Source organism: Mercenaria mercenaria, chromosome 18 (genome assembly GCF_021730395.1).
Source record: "Mercenaria mercenaria strain notata chromosome 18, MADL_Memer_1, whole genome shotgun sequence".
Taxonomy (NCBI): Eukaryota; Metazoa; Mollusca; class Bivalvia; order Venerida; family Veneridae; genus Mercenaria; species Mercenaria mercenaria.
In genome coordinates, this window is record NC_069378.1 from 5,421,616 (window position 1) to 5,448,680 (window position 27,065).

At 33.7% G+C, this 27,065-nt stretch overlaps 1 protein-coding gene across 4 annotated transcripts; it reads right to left on the bottom strand.

Moving 5' to 3' along the window:
* Window positions 1–5,943: 5,943 nt before the first annotated feature.
* LOC123557794 (uncharacterized) lies at window positions 5,944–27,065 on the bottom strand. Of its 4 annotated transcripts, XM_053530482.1 has the most exons (10): window positions 26,928–27,065; window positions 26,475–26,592; window positions 23,609–23,829; window positions 20,212–20,302; window positions 19,384–19,455; window positions 18,589–18,651; window positions 16,901–16,957; window positions 16,077–16,157; window positions 9,351–9,432; window positions 5,945–8,783 (listed from the first exon to the last, which is right to left on the bottom strand). In XM_053530482.1, exons 2-10 carry the CDS (start codon window positions 26,589–26,591, stop codon window positions 8,710–8,712), a joined length of 858 nt encoding a protein of 285 aa, XP_053386457.1. In that variant the 5' UTR covers window position 26,592; window positions 26,928–27,065; the 3' UTR covers window positions 5,945–8,709. The 4 variants fall into 4 exon arrangements, with proteins under 4 accessions (XP_053386460.1, XP_053386458.1, XP_053386457.1 ...); XM_053530485.1 differs by lacking the exon at window positions 18,589–18,651 and having other exon boundaries at window positions 5,944–8,783; XM_053530483.1 differs by lacking the exon at window positions 26,928–27,065 and having other exon boundaries at window positions 5,944–8,783; window positions 26,475–26,600.

Below are 27,065 nucleotides of genomic sequence, written 5' to 3' on the forward strand. Positions count from 1 at the left end.
TTGAAATCTGTGGTTTTTAAAGTATTTTAATTGTCCGGCATTGACCAGTCCTGACCAAGGGTCAAAAGGTCAAGTGGGGTCAAAATGCCAAAAACATCATGTTTCTAACTACTAATAACTACTATGGTCACGTTCAGAGACATGTGACTTCAGTTCAAACTACGAAAACAGCTGTTTGTGTGAAAATATCAATTACGGTTGTTAACCTGTCACACGAGTACATACTGTCAACGAGTACACTCCAAGCACAGATTCAGTACATTATACGTTTTGCATATCAAAGTAGCAATTTAATGATATTTCAGTTGATGTATAATTTAATTTATTTTATCATAAAATTTATGCAGTTTTTCTCTAGGCAGTGAAATGCTATAATGAGTGGGGGAATAGGTGAATGTCAGATATTTTCCCCTAAATTGAGAAATGGGACTGCTGGACATTTGTCCAAAGTTGAAATGGTAAATAGGACATTTGCACCCCCTCCCCGCCTCCATCCAAGGTGCTTATTTCTGAAACGGACATTTTCCGCACACCAACCCCTAACACATGTTTTTGTTCCAAAAATGATTGTTTTGGAAATTGACAGAAGATAGATATCACTTTGCAGGTAACAATATCTTTGTTTTGTAGTGAATGTCTATTGAATAAGCTAGAGTGTTAAAAACATAGCAGAAATAAAAAAAAAATCATAATGTCACTATTGCCACCATAATTAACATTTTTTCTAATCAACTAAACAATTATATCTACTGATATATGGATCAAAATTACTATGGGCTATTGTACATTCCAATAATAAGCAATGAGGGAAGGGGATTGGCAAATATCCTGTCTACTATTTCAACTATCTGTATTTATATCAATCTGATGTACTCTAAACTTTGATATGTGTACGAGTCATTTAATAATTTATCGCAGAATTACATAGCCCTTAGATTATATGTATATCAACTGCATTTGGATAATTTAAGTATAGATCATTTTGATACTAATTGGAGAGTTTATGCACAATGTGTCGCAGAATTAATGACATGATCCTATAATATACGGGGTTTTAATTGCCTTCTCATTCACACATTTCAATTTCATTGCACAAATGCAACAACAATAATAGGCAATGCCTTTAACATGTGTATGTACAGAAAAGGACAGCATTTAGTAGTAATGTTCAGAGAGCAAATTAAGAGACAGTATGTATAGCAAACCCAGTCCGAACTTGAGGCTGCAGAATCAGCATATTGGTATTGAAAATGAGCATTTAAAGCGGATGAAGTAAAATTGACCGATGGTTCCATCAGTACTGACCCGGGGATTTTGCTCAAACATTGGGGCTCTGACTTTGCAGGTCTTCTAAACTGTGGGAACACTACATCAAATGAACTTGCTAGTGATATATATATTTGCATAATGGTAATAATACTGATGTAACTGAGAATGACCATCTTGATAGTATGATAACTATTGCCGAGGTTTTGGTTTTCCACTTTTTTATTTTGAAATGTATTTTACATACTTAGTCCGGTAAAGCACTTGAATATGACGATATACCTTGTGAACTACTACAAAACGATTCTGCGTTAGCTTTGTTACATAGTCTATTAACAGATGTTTATAAGCGGTACAGTTCCCACTGCATGGTCGAAATATATAATTACACCAGTATCAAAATGATCAACATCAGATCCTGGAGTATATCTTAACTCTTGACAATGTATAATTTGAATGTTGTCTAAATATTCAGACTAGTAATTAGTCGGTTATTTTATGACAATAATTATCTTCAGGATTTAATGAATATTACAGTCGATGACTGACTTCACGAGGCAGTTAGGCGCATGCAAGGCGATTTTGAAATCAATATGACAGTTTGCCTTTGCAATATGCCATTCTGCTGTTCCGTTTTTGTATAATATGATCATCATTATGTCATAATTGTCACCATATAAATTATAACACGTTGAATTTATGTTTCCATGCAAACGAATCACGCGATGCATGTACCTAAATTAAAGTTTAACATCGACCTATATATGAAACAACCTTTCGGCGTTTTCTCTATTTCATAATGGTTTTCAGGAAGAAGATATACAAGCATTGTTTTACATTTTCTTTGTATGCATTCCAAAAAAGACTTAAACCGAGTCGGCAATTTTCACGGTTTGCCTTGTTCTCGGTGCTTCCGAGGGATCTACTTTTCAGATTTTATTTACAGTTGTTATCATTTATAGAATAAATTCAAACAAATGAAGCAAATACTTTTCCTTTCTAAATTGGGAACCGTATAAATACCTACTTAAAAGAGAAAATGAATGATCGACTATAACTATTAAGAAAACTTACTATCTTATAAAAATGTTTGCAGATAGGAATATTGTCTAACCAATTTCATATGCGCTGCGTGACATATACATTTCAAACTCATTCTAGAAAAGTAGCCATTATCAACTATTTAAACATTCTACGTAGATAGCAATAACTAATATATCTAATTTATTTATTTCATTGTAAAACGACCTTGTATCTGCCTGTACACGTGCACAAAGCATCACATGTTGGCAAAATGATATTTTATTCTACAGTGTTTATATAGTTTATTCGTTTATTTCAGTCTCATCTTTGTACGAATAGGTATTTGATCCAAATTAACAAGTTTATGTGTATTAGCAGTATCATGCATTAGGTCTAAAATAGAACAAACAGTATACATGTATAGATAAACATAGTATAAATGTGTACTACCACTAAACAAGAGGGTCAGTGACCCTAAAGCGCTCACCTGTGTTCAAGGCTTCAAATTTCCAATTTCCAATCATTAACAAATTGTTTTTCACCTTCCTCTGTCCATGTTCTTCGCGTACGCTCGTTTTTCCCAGTCGAGTACGATCTCTTCTCCTCTTTGCTGAACAAAGACACAGAGTCACTGTTGTCACAACTCGTGTTAAGCCACTAGCTAACTTTGTCTGTGGTATGTTGTGGACTCAACATGGGAATTGGTCTGGATTCATTCAGTTCTTCTGGCGAAGTAAATGGTGTCAATACCGGTGGCTCTGGACTTTGGGGCATTGCTGCACGTCCTGGCAGACTTTAAAGTTACGGAATATACACTTTCCCAAAATGATTCATTCATTTGTGTCCCAACACTTGCCGCACGTCCTGGCGGGGAAGGGGGAGATGTTGGGCGTATTGACGTACTGGGACTGAGGGTTGCTGGCCGTAAGTGGGGGATGGAGAAACTCGTTGGACTGCACAAACACTTGCTGCACGTTTTGGCAGCAAGTGAGGAGATGTGGGACATCTTTGGGGGAAACTTACACTTCCCGCACGTCCTGGCGGCAAGTGAGGGGATGGGGGACATCTTTGGGGGAAACTTACACTTGCCGCACGTCCTGGTGGCAAATTGGGGAGATGGGGCAGATACTGGCGTCACATGTTCTTCGTCCGAATCTGGACATCTTGATACAGTTGCCGTTGGCGGCACTCTACCTGTTCTAACATTCCTCATGGGCGAAAATAAGCCAAATGACTTAAAAGCAATTTCAATGTAGTCAGAATGTTCAGCATTGTTTGTAATGAAAGAACTACATATTTTTAACAATTTTTTTAACATTAGGTTACAGTTGTTTTGAAACTCCACAGGTTGCTCAACACTTACCCATGTTACAAGTACCAGACATTTTTAGAGACATCCGCAGAGGTGTTCATACGGCGGTGCACATGGAACCTTCAATGCTACACTATACTATACAATATGTAATTCCACGGAAAGCGGTGTCTTGTTCCCAGTTTAAACAAGGCAGTCTGAAAGACAGCTAAATCCCCCGCCACTGCTATGGATAGTGAAAGGGTAAACCTTTGATTTTAGCTGTGACCTTGACCTTGAACTGACATGGCTGACTCATAAATTCTGCACAACGTGTTGATGAGGTGATCATTTGACCAAAGTTTCATGAAAATCCTTCCAGGGGTTTAGGAGATTCAAAGCTGAAACCTTTGACCTTCAGTTGTGACCTTGACCTTGAGTTGACATGGCTGACTCATGAGTTCTTAATGAAGTGAACATTTGACCCAAGTTTAATGAAAATCTTTCAAGAGGTTAAAGAGATACAGAGTGGACACCAAATGGAAGGCTCAAACCTTCGACCCTTAGTTGTGACCTTGACCTTGAGCTGGCATGGTTGACTAATAATTTCTGCACATCGTTCAAATGAGGTAATCATTTGACCCAAGTTTTATAAAATTTCTTCAAGGGGTTTAGGAGATATAGAGCGGACATAAAATGGAAGGCTCAAACCTTTGACCTTCAGTTGTGACCTTGACCTTGAGCCGACATGGCTGACTCATAATTTCTGCACATCGCCTTGATGAGGTGATCGTTTGAACCAAGTTTGATGAAAATCCTTCAAGGGATTTAGGAGATATAGAGCGGACACAAAATGGAAGGCTCAAACTTTTGACCCTAAGTTGTGACCTTGACCTTGAGCCGGCATGACTGACTCATGGGTTCAGCACATCGTCTTGATGAGGTGATCATTTGACCCAAAACTGGTTGTATTTTAAAAGAGGATTTTATATCGAGATTCCTCTTTTTCAGCCAAAACCTTAAAAAAAAGCGCGCTTTTTTTCCAAATTCTGTTTGTCTTTCTTCGTAAATTTTTAGCGAAGTAAAAATCAACACGCTTTTCTTCACACATTTAACCTCATCACCTAAAAATTTACGTGCTTTTTTCCCAATTTACAACATACTTTCTTCGTAAATTTTTCAACGGAAGTAAAAATCAACACATAAAATGACATGTCATGATACATTTATTTCATATATATATAATACATATAATACATAATAAAAATGTTATTTGGAAATTTTCAAATATAATAAAGTTCGTAAATTTACGAACAACCGTTTAATGGCATTTCATAAGAAACAAAAACATACTTAAGTTTTAGCGCTAAGATATTATTAATTAAGACAAGTTTGTAAATTTACGAATGGAATAAGTTGTAAAAATTTCATAATACATAAATCGGATTTTAAAAGTCTTCAAAAGAAGTAGTTCGTAAATTTACGAAGTTTGCCAAAAGCGATGTTATTTGGAAATTTTCAAATATAATAAAGTTCGTAAATTTACAAACAACCGTTAAATGGCATTTCATAAGAAATAAAAACATACTTAAGTTTTAGAACTAAGATATTATTAATTAAGACATGTTCGTAAATTTACCAATGGAATCAGTCGTAAAAATTTCATATAAACTAATACATAAATTGGATTTTAAAAGTGTTCAAAAGAAGTAGTTCGTAAATTTCGAAGTTTGCCAAGGCTTGGCACGAAATAAGGTAACAAATAAAAATGGAACAATCAGCTTTGTATAAAAAAGAAATGTGCATTTGTCACTGTTCGTAAATTTACGAAGTAGCTTAAACTGATTAAATTTCTCTTTTTTTGCAAACATTTTGAAAAAATCTGAAAAACTTCAAAAGTCCAACTTCGTAAATTTACGAACAAGATGAAAAAGTGTGAAACACTTAAAAATGCAAAGAAATGTAAATTTACGCAGTAGCTTGAAGTGACTACAATTTCTATTTTGCAAATATATGAAAAACTTCAAAAGTTCCACTTCGTAAATTTACGAACAAGATGAAAATTGTGGAAAATTTACAAATGTGAAGAAATGTAAATCTGACATAATTTGTTAATTTATGTACAAATAACAGCTTCGTAAATTTACGAAATAGCTTGAAGTTTTCCCTATGGCTAATAATATAAAAAGTTACTAAAAATAAGCTATTTATAGCAACGTAAAAGGGAAGTAATTAAAAAGAAAAGTATTGTAAGTGAACAAAAGAAGGATCTGCCAAATAAATATGTTGACATAAATGAAATTTCAGATCAGTATCTTCATTAGTTATGGAGATATACCCATTTTAATTTGAAATAAAGGGAGGTAATTTGACATAAAAATAAATCCATAGTTATCTACCCTAATTGGCTCATTGCAACTAATGACAATAATGAAATTTCAAATAAGTCCTATAAGTACCTACTGATATAAATCCATTTTGATTACTATCAGGAGAGGTTATCAGATATAAAATAACTCTGAACCTACGCTTGGATCTGATTTGTCATGGAATCCAAGAATTTTTGTTGTTGAAGTTATTTTGCAAGTTTGTATCAAATAAAACCATAAATGAAGTCTCTACATGGCTGCAAAAGCCAAAATAGACAATTTTGGACCTTTAAGGGGCCATAACTCTGGAACCCATGATGAAATCTGGCCAGTTCAAGAAAGGAACCAAGATCTTGTGGTGATACAAGTTTTGTGCAAGTTTGATTAAATTCAAATCATAAATGAAGCTGCTATTGTGCAGACAAGGTCAAAATAGCTAATTTTGGCCCTTTTAGGGGCCATAACTCTAGAACCCATAATGGGATCTGGCCGGTTCAACTAAGGAATCAAGATCTTATGGTGACACAAGTTTTGTGCAAGTTTGATTAAATTCAAATCATAAATGAAGCTGCTATTGTGCAGACAAGGTCAAAATAGCTAATTCTGGCCCTTTCAGGGGCCATAACTCTGGAACCCATAAAGGAATCTCGCCTGTTCAAGAAAGGAACCAAGATCTTATAGTGATACAAGTTGTGTGCAAGTTTGGTTAAAATCAAATCATAAATGAAGCTGCTACTGTGCAGACAAGGTCAAAATAGCTAATTCTGGTCCTTTCAGGGGCCATAACTCTGGAACCCATAAAGGAATCTGGCCAGTTCAAGAAAGGATCCAAGATCTTATGGTGATACAAGTTGTGTGCCAGTTTGGTTAAAATCAAATCATAACTAAAGCTGCTATTGTGCAGACAAGGTCAAAATAGCTAATACTGGCCCTTTCAGGGGCCATAACTCTGGAACCCATAACGGGATCTGGCCAGTTCAAGAAAGGAACCGAGATCTTAGTGATACAAGTTGTGTGCAAGTTTGGTTAAAATAAAATCATAAATGAAACCACTATCGTGCAGACAAGAAATTGTTGACGGACGCACACACGGATGGACGGTCTGAGACGGACGAAGGGTGATCACAAAAGTTTAAAAAAAGGGTGGGGGATGTTGATGCATTATCAGGGTGCTGGGCAAGACCGAGAGTGAGGTTGGCGAACAGTACAACTTTGCATGCTAATAAATATTCATGGAACGTTTGAAAATAAAATAATAAAAAAAAATAATTTGAGGGTGGATGGGAGGGGCAGGGGGAGGGGATGTGATCAAGGTAAGGTGGTGGCCAGGTGCGGGTACAAAACTTCAGATGTTTATACTAAATGTTCATGGAAAAGAATGAAAGAAGTTTAATGAAATTCTACCAATGGGTTGGTTTGTTATGCACAAATCTGTAGATTTTTAAACATTCAATTAAAGGGCAATAACTCTATGGAAAATTGACCAATTGAAAAAAAAAAGACAGGCATCATTGAAGTATGTTTTATATTTATTTCTAGTTTTATGAAATTCTACCAGCTTGTTACTGAGAAATGGCTGCAGACGTGGATTTTTCATTAAATCAAGGGCAAAAACTCTAAGGGAAATTGACCAATCCGATAAAAACCTTGATGGGCATCATCGCAGTATGTTGGTTCATGTTTAATTTAAGTTTCCTGAAATTCTACCTTCTAGTTTACTGAGAAATGGCTGCGGACAGACGGACTGACTGATGGACAAACAATGCCATTTCAATACCCCTCTCCCAATTTCATCGGCGGGGATATTAAAACTTTCAGGGGCCACACATGACTTAAACTGATCCGTTCAATAATTAAACCAAGAGCATGATACCAATTATATCATATTTTTAATAAAATGACAATACATGACAGGATAAATGCATACAATTTAAATCATGTTCATCTTTATATTAAAAACCAAATCAAATGGATGAATTTCATGAACTGGATAAAGTCATAAAATGGTATTACAAAGTAGTTATGAAGCTAGGTCAGTAAACAAGAGGGCCATGCAATATATGCAATATAAAAATAAAGGGAGGTAATTTGTCAACAGTTATCTTTCCTGATTGTCTGAGCCCATCTTTCATCATTAATGAATTTCCACATCAGTATCTTCATTAGCTACTGAGATATATCCATTTTAATTTGAAACAAAGGGAGGTAATCTGACAAAAATTAGTCCATAGTTATGTACCCTGATTGTCCGAGTCCATCCCAGGGTATAAATCAAATTTCAAAACATCTTTATTACTTACTGAAATAAACCTAGTATTTTAATTTGAAACAAAGGGAGGTAATTGACGCGACAGACTGCCCCCGTCAATCTACCCAAAGTCACAACCAGTTCAAAAATCAAATAAAACTATGCCTCACAAAACTGGATGAAATTACAAAATGGTATTACAAAGTATAAAAGATGCTAGCACAGAAAAACAAGATGGTCATGCATGCAATATATATAAAACATAAAAATAAAGTGAGGTTATTTGTAATAGTTAATTATCTCTCCCTGATAGTTTTCAAATCAGCATCTTCATTAGTTACTGGGACAAACCTATTTTAATTTGAAACAGAGGGAGTTTAATTGACATAAAATCAGTTCATAGGATTTTGTAATATGGAATCTGACTGGTTCTCGTAAGGATTGATACAAGTGCAAGTTTGATTAAGATCTAACATCTCTATTGTGTTCATAAGATGAAAATTTCTGGTAATTCAACCATAAGTAACGAGTCCTTCACCATCCACATCATGGACCACTCCATCTTGAATATACTTCACCCTGTAGGCTGCAATGGAACATATTGAATAACTATTAATATACTGCAAACAATTACTGGCAAAAAGTAACTTTTTAATGCTATTGACATAATGATATGTTAATTGATTGTTGGTGAATGATAAAATTAGGTCCTAAGTATCTGCATACTGGGAGGAATGTTTTAATTACTATTACCTTGCTTTTTATACTAAGTATCTTGAGCATAACTTCAGAAGTATTAGTGGTATATGTTTGATACTTCACACAATGATAGCTGCAATTGTGAAGTAGGTCAGCCTATTACATTTCTTTTTTAACTATCTTACTTTTTTCGTATAAAACAATAAAATGCTTGTCCAGAGAATAACTTGAAAAGTATTCAAGACCTTTAATGATAGAAGGTGAAAGTGTTGGGAATCATGACTCAGTTGTATTGATTTCTTTCTTAAAAATTCTTCGCTTTAGTAATTGCAAGGGAGTTAGTGAGATGTTATAGTAATTGTAAGTGTAGTCAACCCTTGATCACAGATTATACTCTCAGTTACTTATTAAGTCAGTGCCACTATAAATACATGTATAATTAAAATATACTTACAATTTTTGTTAATCCTTATAATCCTGGCCTTGTAGGAATGTCCATCCTTATACAATGCCCAAACTTTTTCACCAACAGAGAACTGAAAAGACAAACAAATATTCTCATTTATATCTATAGGAAATCTCAAATTTGAAAGAGTTTATCGTGTTGGAAATCCGCTAAGAGCGAGAGAGACAAACAGACCACGCCCTATTATAGCTCGATTTGAGAGACCTAGTGATAGAAATACAGTGCGTAAAGCAGGTATTACACTTAACACGTTAAAAAAGGATGTTAAAATATATGAGCATTTCCCACGAGAAATCGAAGAGCGCAGGAAAAAACTATATCCTATCGTCCGTCAATTGTCTAGACAAGGGGAGAAAGTGTCGCTTGTCAGAGACAGACTGTTTGTTAACAATAAACAATACAATATCAATACGGGAGAATACTCCGATAAAAACGGCCGTAAATGTTACGTCCGTCCCAGTGCCCCAGCATATCCAGGCCCCCCAGTGTATAACGATAATCCACCGCCACCACGTGCACAGAACAGATCAAACCCCATCGGACGTTCATACCCCCAGAGAGACCACATACCTTACAATGGTAGAACCCTAAACTTTGAAACGCCAAACAGGTTCGACGTACTTGCGCCCACAGACGTTGACAGAACGTCACATAAACGTAAAGAACGTTCCCCGCTTGAAAATGACACTGAATTTAAGAGACAAAATACCGACGATAACCAGTCAAACGTTCATTGGGCAGAAAACCATGATGTCTTAAATGACCGTGGACACGCAATTCAACCAGATGAAACTGATATCTGTTGGGCTGATAGTCAGCACTCTATTCCAAGTGAGATTTTAGTGACCCCAGTGGGGGCCTCAAATGTGACCAGTGACACCAATAACTAGTGTTGATCAATCGTGTATTCAAAACAGTCGGACTAGTGGGCACCCACCTGTGACTTTATCGTATGACTGTACTAGTGTATCTATATTGAATGGATATTACTTTTATTATCACTATAATCTGTACAACTGCTTACTATATAATTCATTCATAAATTATTTCTATGCATTGTACAATGTATATAACGGGATTAACTATAATTGGACTTTACTAAATTGTCTAAATGCTGCGGCGTATTATCACAATTGTATACTTGAACTGTATAGAAATAGTATGGATTTTTCTTCGTTTAATAGCCTAAATACTGATGTTTTTTCACAATGCGTGCTTTCTAGCTATTATGGGATTTCGTTGTTGCACTTTTATTGCAGTAATTTACAATACTGGAACTTTTGTTTGGCCAGACAGTGTGAATGTCCTACTTATTACCCTACGGCATATTATACTTTTTTGAACAGTGACTTACACGTAGTAAATACGGGAAATAACTCTAATGAGCAAAACTCTTTTTCAGTGCCAGTACGTAGCGGTCATGACGTTTCAAATGAATCAGAATTCGATTTATTCAATATTCTATCATTAAATGTATGCGGGTTAAAATCTAAATTAAAATGTCCCGAGTTTATTGAACTTATAAACAAATATTGTATTATAGGTTTGCAGGAAACGAAATGTGATGATCTAGATTTTATTGATATACCAGGTTACGAGATTTTTATGAAAAATCGGAAATCTACAATGAGTCGCCGCAAGAGTGGGGGACTCGCTCTACTTGTTCGAAATGATATTTCTAAGCATATAGTTATCAAGGAAACCGATAGTAAATTGACTTTGTGGTTTATAATATCAAAATCCATATGTAATACTGACAACGATATAGTCTGTGGAATTGTGTATATTCCCCCAGAGTACTCTGATTTTTCTATAGAAGATCCTTTTTGTGAAATTCAAAATGAATTGAACATGTTTTCAAGAAAATATGATACCATTTGCTTATTTGGAGATTTTAATTCGAGATCCAAAATTTACAGGATTACATAATACTTGATACTGAATTTTTTGAAAGTCAAAACTTAGATGAACTCTGCTCTGAATATAATCTAGAGATGAGTATGTTCGATAGGTGTTTAAACGTAAATAGAACACGTATAAATAGCGATAAAATTTCTAGCAATTATGGAAATCAACTTGTTGATTTCCTAAAACTAAATTACATGTATATTTTAAATGGAAGAACTACTAGGGACATTCCTGGAAAGGTCACGTGTAAAGGAACGAGTGTTGTTGATTACTATGTTTGTACATCAAGTCTCTTTAAAAATGTGTTGTCTCTTCAAGTATTGGAATTTTGTCCTTTACTGTCTGATGTTCATAACCCAGTCGAACTTAATCTACGATTCAATTTAATTGATACCACTCCTGGTCAATCTGATGAACAGCCGTCAGTTAAATTATGGGATAGAAACAAGGCAAATGAATTTATTAATAAGATTGATAGATGTAAAATACAACATTTACAGCATACACTTGAAATTTTTGTACACGATACTAATATTAACCAACAGAGCGTAGATACAGTAGTTAACGATATATCGTCCCTGTTTATAAATACCGCAAGTGAAGCCTTTGGCTATACTAAAATTAACAATGAAAAGGAAACCAACAATATTAAAACAGCCCCCTGGTTCGGGCCTAAGTGTAAAAAGGCAAGGAAAAATTTCCATTCTGCAAAATATCTTTATAAATTAAGAAAAAGTAACGAAACAAAAGAAAATCTTAAACGAAACGCATCTATTTATAAAATTACAATGAAACAGTTTTACAATAAACATAAGCACTCAAACATTAAGAAATTAAGAGATGTTAAAGGTAAAGACCCGAGAAAGTATTGGAAAATCCTAAACCGAAAAAACACGAATAAAACTGAAGCTGAATTAACGGATCTTTACAATTTTTTCAAAGAAATAAATTACAGTGAGGATAATAATTATAACACTAATAATAATAATATCATTAATAATAATAATAATAATAATGGTAATAATAATAATGATAATGATAATGATAATGATAATAATTACATTAACGCGGATATAAACAATCCTATTAGTGAAAATGAGATAGAATGGGCAGTGAAATCGTTAAAAAATAACAAAGCCGGTGGGTACGATAAAATAGTAAACGAACAAATAAAAGCATCTTTGCCTTTGATGAAAACTATATACGTTAAGTTGTTTAACTTGATTTTCGATACTGGAATCATTCCTGAACAGTGGACAATAGGAATCATTAACCCAATATATAAAAATAAGGGCGACATTACAAAACCAGAAAACTATCGACCTATTACATTGTTAAGTTGTTTAGGGAAAGTATTTACGAGTATTTTGAATAAAAAAATAACCGATTATGTTGAATCTAATGATATTTTAAATAACACACAGGCAGGATTCAGAAAAGGTTATTCAACAACAGATAATCTTTTTATTTTGCAACATATTATTCAATATCTAAATAATAACAGAAAAAAATTGTTTTGTGCATTTATAGATTTAAAACAAGCGTTCGATACAATTTGGAGAAATGGCCTTTGGATTAAATTAATAAATGCTAATATAAATGGAAAATGTCTAAAAGTAATAAGAAATATGTATAATGGAATAAAGTCTTGTATAAAAGTAAATTCAAATTTTACAAAGTTTTTCTCGTGCAACATTGGAGTACGTCAAGGTGAAAATTTGTCACCTTTGCTATTTTCATTATATTTAAACGACCTAAGAGACTTTTTTCAGAATAACAGTAATGTACAAGGAATATTATTGCAAAATGAACAAAATACAAATGAGCTTTATAATTTGCTAAAACTTTTTATTTTGCTTTACGCAGACGATACAGTAATAATGGCAGAAACTGCAAAAGATTTACAAGAAGCATTAAATACCTATGAACAATACTGCGACACATGGAAACTTAAGGTAAATACCACAAAAACTAAAATTGTAGTTTTCTCAAAAGGTAGACAACCGAATTATAACTTTACTTATAAAAATGAAATAATAGAAGTAGAAAACGAGTATAAATATCTTGGTATCTATTTCAGCAGAAGTGGGTCTTTCTTTAATTGTAAAAAACACATTGCAAATCAAGCAACTAGGGCAATGTACAGCCTAATAAGAAACTCTAACCGTCTAAACCTCCCAATAGATTTACAAATAGATCTCTTTAACAAAACAATCAAACCGATTCTTCTGTATGGATCCGAAATTTGGGGATTTGGAAATATAGAGATAATAGAAAGGGTCCAACTAAAATTTTTAAAATATATAATGAAATTAAAACGGTCTACCGCAAGTTATTTTATTTATGGTGAAACAGGATGTAAGCCATTATCATTAGATATTGAAGAAAGAATGATCTCATTTTGGTCAAAAATATGTACCATTGAAGAAGGTGATACACCCAAGAAATTGTCGTATTTTGTATATAAAATTATTTTTCAATACTCCCAAAATATACCTGATGGGCTCCTCATGGTAAAATTCCCATGGCTTTATAATGTTAAATCAATTTTGATAAAATGTGGTTTCATAAATATATGGAATGAACATACTTTTCCAAATTCAAAATGGTTAAAGTTAGCAGTAAAACAAAAACTAAATGATTTATTTTTGAATAACTGGTATTCTCAAGTAGATAACTCTAGTAACAGTACGTTTTACCGTGTATTTAAAAGATCATTTGGAATCGAACTGTACTTATCAAATTTACAAAACTCTTCACTATATAACATGATTAAATTTAGAACAAAAAATCATAGGTTACCAATAGAAACGGGAAACTGGACAAGAATACCATTAAATGAACGTTTATGTAATTCATGTAGAAACAAAATCGGGGACGAATTTCACTACCTTTTCGAATGTGATCAATTTACAAATGAAAGAAGACAATATATTAAACCTATTTATTATAGACGACCAAACATGTTTAAATTGGAAAAACTTATTTGTACCAAGAATAACTCAGAATTTCAGAAATTGTGTAAGTTTGTCATAATAATATTGCGGAATATAAGAATGTAGCTAAATATATTCATTTTTTCTGTATTCTTTATTATTTGATACATTATTTTCTTAAAATGTTGAAAATGTCCGATTTTTTAATAAATGAAAACCACATATAAATGTATAAATGTGATTTTGTATTGCAGCCTCGTTTACATGTATTATTGTTGTAAATACCTCATATTGCATGTTTTGTACATGTTTGAGTGAATAAAAGAGATGTTCTGTTCTGTTCTGTTCAGGAACTTGCACAATGTCAAAAGGTAACAGAAAAAGAAAATTTGATAAACATGAAAATATTTGTTGTTTTTGTAAAGAGGGCTTTGAAATTATTACTTGACACATTAAATGCATTAAAACACTATTTTTTGTCTTTTCTCAATCAAATTTCTATTGTGTTTGTACTGGGACAGATATAATTATATTTCCTCAGTGATTGAAGAGTTCAATACATTTATAATTCTAAATTTACCCACGTAATATCAATTTAAGTTACTGGCAATAACTTTGTGCTAATGTTCTATGTCTCCGAAGGTTATAATCCTAGCACTGGCTTCAATTTCTTTTCTTTCTTGATCTTGATTTTTTAAACATGTTTAAATGCAATATATATTACCTTCTAATATAAATAATGTGTCATAATACTTATTTTCATGCAAAATAATCTTTTGCCTAAATATGACGGCCAGCGAGTCTCTTTAAGAATTTCATTTGTTGATCAAACAAGTAATTTTTATGGGATTGTTGAAAATTATATTTTCACTACTCACTCAAAAGCTTTTTGTCTCACCACAAATCATACTTTAATTTACACTGAAATTCTGAAAGTCTAATACACAAGAGCATGAATTACATACAAAAACTTGATCAATGTAAATTGTTATATCTATTCCCTTTACTTTCTTGCTTGGTTGCTCACTGTCATCCACCAAGGGCTCCCTTTCATTCTCAAGTTGTCGCTGCAAAGGAAAACATACAAGTAAGAGTTTAATGTCAATTTTGACCTTTAACATCTATGTGTGACCTTGAACCTGCATCTCTCCAGAGCACATCTACTCATCATAGACAAGAAACCCCTACTGACCTTTGACCTTAAATTGTGACCTTGACCTTTAAGGTAGGGGACCGAGTTTTGCGCATTACACGTCGTCTTATAATTGGAAACATTTGTTCCAAGTAATATTAAAATCCCTTCATGGATGACCGAGTTATGGACTGGACACAAAATTGCGGATGGCCAGCTGGACAGAATGATGGGCGGACAAGTGCTTTCCTCTAGTTCCCGGAACCAGTAGGGGACTAATAAAGATCTACCTTATTATGTCATCTTTGTTTGCATAGCTCTTTAATCCTTTTCAAATATTCTTAAAACAATTAAATTTTTTCTGCAAAATCTATATTTTATCATTGTGCGCAGGTAATTTTCTTCCTACATATCTGAAACTTGTTACCTCCCTGAAATTCCTTGTATTTTACAAATTACTTCATAGTAATTTAATAAGTTGTTGAATAAATTTGATGAATTACCATGATTTTATTAAGTTATATCATGCAGAAACCTATGTTCTGCCACTTGTGATTATAATTTCAGAAAACTACAATTAAACTCATTTTCTGGAAAGTTAAGACCTACAATTCCAATTCAAAATGTTCAGTGATTTGCCAATTTGTCACTTTATTAATATTCTTTTTCACATTGAGAAGACACATTTTTGCATGGGAAGGCTTGATTCATAAGCAAACAAATTTATAAATAATTTACCTTAGCAGTCCTACTGGATTTTTTCTGCTGACTTTCGTTCTCACCAGAGTGAGCCTTATGATTAGCGGCCATTACTGCATACTGAAAAGTAATTGTACATGTTAAACATGTGACAAATGTCATGAATTCATTATAACAACAATTAAGTCTTTCTTTCACAATACAATCATCAATCAAACATTCTGCAAATAATCTCTTTGAATTCATCAAACTCATATAGTTGTCAAATTAGACAATATCATCTTCCAAATCCAAAATGGATTTTACTTTTGAGTGAAATACTAAGTAATATCATGTCAGATGTGTAGTACAGTTAAACCAGTATTAAGCAGCCAACCCAGTGGAAAAAGGTGGCTTTATAATGTAGGTAATTTATACAATGAGTTTTGGGAAATGAGGCAACTACTTTAGATATGTTGGCTGATTAATAAAGATGTCTGCTAAAGCAGGTTTTACAGTAAAGTAATCACAAAGGCCCAAGTGATAAATTACAATGCATTATTTGTAAACTGACTGGTACAACTATAAAAAAAAATCTATTTCCATTCTAACGCGATCATTTAGATTAAATCTAACAAATGTGCTAAAATATTTGCTGTGCAATCCTAATCAATTGCTTTTTCAACATCTCATGCAAACATGATATACTGGTTTTAGATCATGCTAAAATTCTTGTATCTGTATGAAAGGACAAGCAAACCATGTTCTTTGTGCAGTTACCTTGTTTCACTTTCTACAGGTATACTTTCAATGAGACTGTTGCATGCAAAAATAATGTGGAAACAAAATGCTTATCATCAAAAGATTAACAACGTTTTACATACCTTTTTTACTTCATCTCTTAGTTTTTCTATTGTTTTAAGGTGATCCTTATTGTCAATCTGCAAAAGAAATATTGTAAATCATTAAAAACAAGGAATCAGTAAAACCATAAGTACTTGCGGTTGTCAGAATGTGAACAAAATCAACAAGACCGGTAAAGGGAGATAATTAAATAAATTGGCATTCAACGTTATGGTTCTTAAAATGAACTTGCTGAATTTGCATGCAGTTTGAATAAATAATTGTGATATTTTAGTTATGCCCCAGAACAAAACATTGAGTAAAGGGAAATAATACAAGAGCTGTCACAGGAGACAGCGCGTTCGACTATTTCGATGGTGGATAGTGAAACTGGGCACATCTGAGGAAACTAGAGCTGTCACTGGAGTGTTTAATGACTCCAATTGTGGATGAAGATATTACACAATAGCCTCAGTCTATGTCAACTTAAAGTAATAAGACAGGAAAAAATAAAATGTATCAAAACACTATATAAGTATATCCTAAGCAAAAAGGGGCATAATTCATTAAATATTGGTGCCAGAGTTATGCACCTTGTGTGGGTGATGTTATTGAATAACTATTTTAAGTTTGAATCAAATCCATTCAGTAATAACAGAGACAGAGTGAAAGTGCATTAAAACTTTAACCTAAAATTCTAAGTACAAAGAGGGAGTAATTAATGAAAAATTGGTGCCAGAGTTATGCACCTTGCACTTTGCACCATATGGTGTGGGTGATGATTTTGAACAACTAATTTTAGTCTGAATCAAATCCATTCAGTTATAACAGATGTAGAGTAAAAGTGCACCAAAACTTTAACCTAAAATTCTAAGTAAAAAGTGGAAATAATTCATGTAAAATTGGTCCCAGAGTTATGCAACTTGTGTCATATGATAAGGGTAATGATGTTGAACAGTTGTTTAAGTTCGAATCAGATCCACTCAGTAATAACAGAGATAGAGTGAAAGTGCATAAAACTTTAACCTGAAATTCTAAGTAAAAAGGGGAATAATTCATGAAAAATTGTGCCAGTGTTATGCATCTTGTGTCATATGATGTGGGTGATGATACTGAACAACTATTTTAAGTTTGAATCAAATCCATTCAGTAATAACAGAGATAGAGTGAAAGTGCATCAAAACTTTAACCTTAAAATCTAAGTGCAAAGGGGGGATAATTCATAAAATATTGGTGCCAGAGTTATGGCCCTTACATCAGATGATGTGGATAATGATAAGGAATAAGTATTTTAAGTTTGAATCAAATCCATCAAGTAATTACAGAGATAAGTTGAAAAAAGAGAAAGTGCACCTAAACTTTAACCAAGGTTGGGATGCGGAAAGACGCTGACGCCGGGGCGAGTAGGATAGCTCTTCTTATACTTCGTATACTCGAGCTAATAAAAAGTAGGCCATGTAGAGTTGTACTTCTTTGATATTGCATTTTCTATCGGTGGCAAATCTTTCATACTGTGATTTTTCATTCAAAAGCCTTTTACAACTTCAAGTCATGTTCCAGACAAGCATTATTAAATACAGGGGGATACTTCAAAAACTTAGTAAAGTAGACTAATGGTTCTTTAAAACTTCATTTCCTCTCATGGCCTATATGATAACAATTTAGACTAGCCAGATTTATTAGACCAGCATGTAAGACTCATAAACTACAATATCTACACATTTATTACCTTTAATTGCTGATTTTCTTCTTGCAACTTTCTCACCCTGATATCTTTATTCTTGTTCTCTTCCTACATAGAAACAAATAGTTACATTAATGTCTATGATAATGAGTAACATTCCAAACTTGTGTTAATGGCTACCTATGGTAGCCAGGTCACCTGTGAACAAAGGCCATACTCCAAGATACCTATACTGACACAAAGAATCTTATGACCCTCCATCAGGGACAGCTTTACAGACAACTGAATTCCCTTCCCCACAGACTCTTAGACACTCTGGGATGACCATTTGTCACCCCTTGGTTCACAAGGGTGACTATATACCTATATGTATGACATTTGTGTGCTTCTTTTACATTAGGTTTTGTAGTGTACCCTTACATTTTTACAAAACTAGACTGGATCTTATAGCTTTCATTCTCGTGATTATATACATGTATATATAATATTGTCAGAGTGCACCATGTATGTTTGAGTCATACTGTATAGCAAATGCAAAGCACTATGGTAATGCTGCCCGTAAAATAACATAAATCATTTAAAGCTGCTACAGATGTCAGTGCTATGAACTATTTTTAATTTGTCCCAAATTGTTATCATTTAATATAAGAGATAATCAATCAAATTGCAAAACAAATTTGAACAGTTGTTTGAAATTACATGCTGCAAAAAGTAAACCATTCTTTTTGTGGATTACTTAATTTGATGATACAAAGATTTTTGCAATGGAATCTGTAGCCAAGTAGCTTTAAGCTGGCAAATTCTAATTATTCAAATTCCATCAAAAACGTAGAACCAAACCTTCGATCTGTCAAACTCCTCTTGAGTTAAGCTGTGCGTACGTTCATCTGAACCATTTGTAGCTGTATTGCACTAGAAATAAAAGAAATTAATTTATCAAAACCAACAGTAACAATCTTACAGAATGTAGAAGTATATATAGATCTTTTAATGCTGATGCTGAAAAGCCTTAAGGATTTAATGTTTTTTTTTTAAGAATTTACGAACAAGATGAAAATTGTGGAAAATTTACAAATGTGAAGAAATGTAAATCTGACATAATTTGTTAATTTATGATGGAATCTATCGCCACGAGGGTATGAGAAGAGGCCAGTTTTCATTTTAATGCTGAGCGCCAAGCATTGGAGTTACTGGTACCATTTTTCACGTCTTTGGTATGACACGGCAGGGGATCGTACCCACGACCTCCCGCACTCAAAGCGGACGCTTTACCACTAGGCTATCGAGGTGTATTACATTTGTGAAAGCATGTTCGTTTATAAATACTACTTAAGCTTAATTCTATGTTTTTATCAGTAAATCTTTAAAATTCTGCTTCCTGGGAATAACCAGTACTGGTACATGAAAGCATGTTCGAACAACATTGTAAGAAAATAAAAATTGGCTCCCAATGTCATAGGAAAAGTAATAATAATGAAAGTAACTAAGGAATGTTTGATTATGACAGACTTAGTAAACACTAAATGCAGTCTTTGTAGTGTCTCTGTTATATGATAAACATGTACAGAGAAATGTTCATGACCCGCTTTTCCTGTTTACATAATTCAGTTTCTCATACACTAATAGACTGTGAAAAATCATCATCAACAATAAAAGCTATGTATTTACATCATCATTCTCATTGTCAGTATTGCCCGTTTTCTCATCTTGTGTGTTTGGTGTTACTGCAGCTTTCATCTTTCTTGCCGTGAGTCTGTTCCTGCAATAATAATTTAATGTACATATACCCAAATTATTTGACTTTCATCTGGTTCATATAGTTACCAAATGGTCTATGAAAGAAATAAACCTGAAAATGAAACAACTATCTCTTTTTACAATTTCACAAAACTATGTTATCAGATCTAAATGTATGATAGAATGTCTACATCAGGGATATAAATTAACACTCGCCCAGTCGCCCAGTGCGACCAGATTTAAAGCTGGTCGAGTCAATTTTCCAAAATAGTCGCCCAGCCGGCGAATGGCTTTGGATTCACCTATTAATAGCAGAGCTACCGGCGCCGCAAAGCGGCGCCGACAGCGTCGCATTACGGTTAGACGTGTGAAAAAGAAAATGCATAAAACTGTGTACAGACATTACTATCAAGTTGAAAATTCGTGGTAAGTTTTTGGAATCGGTGTTGTTCGGGTTTCTTCCAGTACGCAATGCTCATAGTAATTAATCAGTAAGACGTCAATAGACGCTTGCTGTTTACAGTTGACAAAAGCGTTTCGCTTACTGCTTTGAACGTTGAATAAAAATGTAAATGAGCGCCTGATAATAAGAATTTAGTGCTAAATACATTTTCTACGAAGAAAGAAAGGTAAAATACAATATTTTCAATGTGAAACGATTTTCGTCACGCTGCCGCAACTGAAGTTTATTATATATACTTATATTTGTGGTGATGACGTCATACTTCCACACTGGTGCAGTGGTTAGCGAGGTCGCGGTGAAATCCAAAGGTCGGGAGTTCGATCCTCACCAAGAAGCGTCTTTTTTTTTTTTTAATTTCTTTTTTATTTCAGGTTTTTTTTTATTATATTTATTATGGGTTTTGAAAGTATTGTAAAAACAATAAAGTCATTCATGTGATATTTAACAAGTGTTTTGTTAGTGATGTCAGGTTCCAATGTAGTACTGTCTGTAGCCTACAGTACTCAGTAGATAAAACTTTTTTTAAAAAAAAGGTTTTTGGATCAAAATTTACAGGCATTGAACTCTGAAAAGCACAAAATGCTCTTCTCCCTGTTAACATATATTTCATCCACAAGCTTAAAAATCACTGACCAGAGTTTATTACTAGGAAAAAAACTATTGACTATGAATTATCAATAAACATCAAAAAGGCTCCTACTAGTAACTACCATTCCTAATCTGTATCAGTTGTGCTAAAAGATTAACCATAAAATTGTTAACTTCGCACTTCAGTAAATAAAACAGAAGTTTTCGAGAATTTCGGCAAAAAAATGATTTTCTCTGGGTAAAATTCTCATCATTTACATGTACAAAGCTAGTCTTTTGGTTTTTAAACAAGCTTTGTACATGTAAATGATTTTCATTCTCCCTTACCAGAGGTCTATCATAGCAGTATTTTGCCTTAAAGTTGGACACATTATTCTTTCTAAAAAGAACTGTAACTTTCTCATGAAAATTTTAATAGATCTTAAAGAACATAAACTTCCTAAAACGGATCCATAATTCCAGGTCATTCCAGCAGCACTCCTTTAATTTTCAAGGGGCACTGGTGATTTTTCAAGGGAGCTCTGCCTTCTAGGTAGCACCTAAGTTCATATTATCAATATTCTGGGTTTTTCCGAGACTGTCTTATTAATATGCACTACGTCACTTAAATCGACCAATCAAAATTACCGATATATACTACGACCAATCGGAATAGGCGGATCATTTACTCGGACACTAACAATGGCTGCGCCCATAGAAATACAGCACTAGAAAGTAGTTGTTAAAGAGCTTAGAACGGCCGGTCGTGGGGACAAAAGGAAATATTATCAGGATTATTTAAAGACCTAAAGGCCAATGAGGACTTTCAATGAAAAATGGGCTGTTAACAGACCGCGGCTGCATAGAACACCGACCGCAACATGGTGTGTACTTTTTGTACAAGTAATAATTTCATAATTGTGAGTGACCTGTAACACGACAATGTAACAAAATACTACAATTCAGGTGTCCATAAGCGTGCAGCCTCTATCAAAATGCCCATAAACAACCCAAATCCTCTAGTGCTGCAAAAATCATTCAAACTTTAAGTGCGTCTGTGTTTGAGAGTCTGTGTCCGAATGTGTGAGTTTGATGAGTGTTCTGTAATTATATTTAAGAAATTGATGTATTTTGGCAGGAAGCAAATTACAAGACTTATCATTAATTATGTCGATCTAAACTGCTGTTAGTATATTTTCCCGCTAATATGAAATAAGGCAAAGCCTCAAAGCGAGCTCAAAGAAATCGGATTTAGCTAAAAATATTATGCATCATTTTCTTGTCACAAAGAAACTATTCCCTACTCACAAGAATTCAGGAGAACCCATTCACTTGAAAAAGACTACATTTAGTGTCACCATACCTGTAACAGTGAATATCATACGTTGCAAAAATTATGGGAAGCCGGTGTCACGGTGACGTCATTACCGCGTTCCCATTTTCTTTCTGCTTAATAATGACATTTTATCCATTTTCTGGCCCATGCTTGCTCTTTTAAATGAAAATAATATTTTTTTTAAACAACTGGAAAGCATTCTTTCATTATTGTTGAGTGGTGAATATTTTTTAGCAATTGAATGAAGTTCTGTATTCGCTCCGGAAAGAAGTACTTCCTGTGAGCACCTATCCGCTAGGGTGCGCTTTTTAAAAACTTCCGACGAAACTTTTCAAATCCATCACCAAGTGTGCAAGTATACTTGCGTTACCGTAAAGCTCGATTCTCGAGCAGGCCCTTCGGGCCTGCTCTTCGAGCTCGCTAATAATAGCTGGGCCCCTAGAATTTGCCTGTAATGAGCCCAGTTGGCTAACAGGGTCTGAGTGTTAATTTATATCCCTGCTACATTACAAAAAAAATAATTTGCCACTACTTTTGGTTTGTTTACACTCTTTCTTTGTAATGCTACTGATGTCCTTTGGTAGGACAGTCCCTGTCAAGATGTAGGTGACTACATGAAGTTGAATTTTAAAACAGAGACACATCATGGGTTGTTGCGTCTCCAGGTAGGGCCTGGAAATGAAACCTATAAGGCACCTTTTTCGATTAGCATCCTCCATATGATAACCTTGGACCAGACACCATCGGGATAGGGAATTAATAACTGATAAATGTCATGGTGGATTTCAACCAGCAATAACCCATGTTATAAGGTTAACTGATAAATTCCGAATCTAAACCATGCTGGATTTAAAGTGTCATAATCTTCAGTCAAAACTACTGGGAGCTTCGTTTAGTTTTTTAAAAGAGTTCCTAACCAAACAAACATTCAAAACATTTCTAAAGAACAAACCATAACTTACAGCTCTTTCTGATAACTTTTGACTCCTAATTTCTCCCATACCGTCAGCAACCTCCCCTTACTGTTGTCATCCAAGGTAACAAAGTGTGTGAAGGCAGTCTGCTTCATCGGCTTCACGTCTGTCCACTGGCTGGCAAGTGCCTCTATTCGTGCCCACATTACCTCATCGAGGTCAGCCATGGCAGCCATAGCCCTTAGTTTGGCTCTTGTCTCAGCATTTGACTGAAATATTAATTAGCATTCTAAACACTAAAAACCTCCATTCTGGAAGGAAATATAACACAAAAATATACATATATAAACACATGTATAGGAGAGATCGCCGTGACGTCACGCGTTAACATCTGTTTAACTGGTGGTTGGCAAAACAAATGATTTTAACACCGTTTGCATATTGAATCAGAATTTTTAATTTTTAATAACTTTTTTGCTCATTTATGGATTTTCAAAATTCAAAAAGATTTGAAATACTAACAATCTTCATATTTTTGTATCCAAATATCTTTTTTCAATGAATAACCGTTTTAAATGACATATAATTTTAAAAGCGGCGTAGTGATTTTCACAACCTTTAGAAAAACAGTGTAAGTTAAGCGTTCATAATTAATCCATTTTATTTCGAAATAACAATTAAAAGTAATCAATAAATTGCTTGTTTTATAACCTTTCCATTGATCAAAAAAATATTTATGTAATTTGTGTTTTAATAAAGTTTAGACCGTTAGAAAAACATCACTGTTTACAAAAAACATGGACGGTCGGCTTCTGCCCACCCGATCACTGTCTTATCAGTTCTAAAAATAGAATTTGTATACAAACACGATCTCTCCTATAAAAAAAATGTTAAATAGATATGTTGAGACCCAAATTTTCATTTCAAGGTTTAACATGTAAATTGATTTATTCAGTTCTAAATAATGATGCATTTTTAGATAATGTATTTTTGAAAATATGATATATAGTTTGCCTTACAGTGTGTGGAAAAATCTTTGATCATTTCAATGAAATAGGAAAAACTGATTCTGAGATAACAATTTTCTCATGATTTTTTTTAAATATAGAAGGTTTACTCGGGAACACGGACATACATGTATTGAGAATTGGATAAAGGTCAAAGGGACTAATTAATTCTCAGTTCAACTACAAATCTGACATGTGAATCAGAAAATTGATATTAAACAATTAAAAGAAATTTAAAAACAGTTTTAAAGCACAGCTGAATATTAAAAGAAATTCAAACATGACATATTCCTAAGCACTGTGGAGTTATTAGCTTCTCTAGTGCTAAAAGTCACAGCGACCTTGACCTTTGACATAATTTCAATTTGGGAACATAGCCTATACCCCCAGAACTGGGAATATTGACGCGTAAATGTTCCAAATTGAGAAATATTTAGTCCCATAGTCTTTAACATACTTCCGTAACTTGGTCAATTTTTATGCAATTTTGATGAAATTTATTTCAGAAACTAGATCTAGATTGGAAATTTTGGCATTAATTTCGGGAAAAATACATACTTTTTGGCATTGGGAATATAGCCGAATAACAGCTATATAAATGGCTGAAAAAAACAACAACCTGAAAATCCACTAGCATTTAGCTTGAATGCTTGTTTAAATCTGAACCCTTGTGATTTTAACCATTTTGTTGCCATTTTTACTTGATGATATTTTCACCAAATTGCATCACATCTCCAGTTTTCAAAAGCATGTACTGGTTTCAAAGCAGTTTCCACCATAAAATGGAGGTTTTTAAAATATCTTTTTTCTTGAAGGTTTCAGTTCCATAAAATGCTCCCAAAGAGAACACCTTAGCTCTTCTGCTTTATGAAAACATAAATATCAATAGTGTCTAGCGTACCTGATAACACACAGAGGGGCTCCAAAAGGGGTGAATAAATACAGCTGAATCAATTTTAAGAAGTTTGAAGGTTCAGGTGTTAAATTAGGCTTGTTGAAAATAGGAGGTAAAAAAAAAAAGCAAAACCTGAGACTCGAACTCGCGATCTCATGCTTGATAAGCAGAATGTTCTACCGATTGAGCTAATCGGCCAGTTGACATCGTAGCGACAATTTATATATCTTATATACACATATACTACGTAAAGGATACAACCGTCACTTTGTATAGCACATAGTATGTGACCAGTTACCCTCCTTGGATAAGAAAATCTGGTAGGGGTAACCTAATCATCTATATTTCATATTGGTTTTTGCTTTCTTAATTGTGAAAAAAAATATTGCCGATGCACAAAAATGACTCATTTTTATCTTTATGATGTATTTTTGGTAAATCATCTGGTTTCGACTGCCAAAAGGAGGAACTTTCAACTTAATTTGGGATTACGGAGTTATTCTTTGCACATGCGCATTAGTTGCACGTGAAATCCCCCATGTGCAGAATGTAAACAAAACAATTATGGAATGAACAATTCGAGTTTTCTTGGAAAGTTTTTACCCTTTGTTGCTGAAATTTCACAGAGCTCTGAATTGCAGGGTAGCGTTATGGAAACAATCTCGATTTTATTGTGAAGAACGCCACGAAACGTAAAATAACGCGTTGACGGATACTAATGGGAATATTTTTAAGATCTATACCTCATTTCTTACCTGAGGATATGTACTTTCAAACTTATAAAATAAAATATCAATTTGTGAAAGTTAAAAAACAGAATCCCCTAATATATATACAAAGATCTATATTACAGTAGAGTCTATATGTTTTTGACAGTTTAAACTTTGTTTAAAAAGGGCAGAAGGCCTAGATCTACCTGCAAGATAAATAGATCTACACTTTTAACAATCTGCAGTACCCGAGATCGATCTAAATATATAAATTGATCTGAAAAAGTGAAAGCACGTCTTACCGTAAGCAAATGTTTGGCCGGTCCCTTCTTTAAACCCGTCACTGTCATGGATTTCTCCTTGGGCCCAAGATCTAACACTCGCAGGAAAGAATCTTCTTCACTGAAGCACCAAGCCATCCTTCTCGATATTAAATAATTAATATTTAATGTTGTTGAAAATAATTTATAACGTAAGTTTGAAATATCTTAGATATAGACAATTCGAACTGCTAAACAGATGGATCTCGAATGTTCAATGGCTGCCTTATTTACATTTTAGGCGAGTCCATTTTAAATTACTGCAATTCTGTTAATATTTGTTTGATTTCATTTTTATTTTAATAGATCTATAATCAATGTTAATGGTAACTGCATAATTAGTTTTACATCATTTTAATAATTTCATAATAAATATCATAAACTTTTTTGTATAAAAATGTTAGTAAATAAAATAAGTATTTAAACTTGATTTACCTATTTTTAAAATGGAATGAAACCGTCCATGATGCTGAATTTGAACGTCACAGCGGGCGGCACGCGCTGCTTGTCGGCACTCGCTTGATGACAGGAAGTATCGCCGAAACATCAAAGTGACCTTGATATTGTCCACCG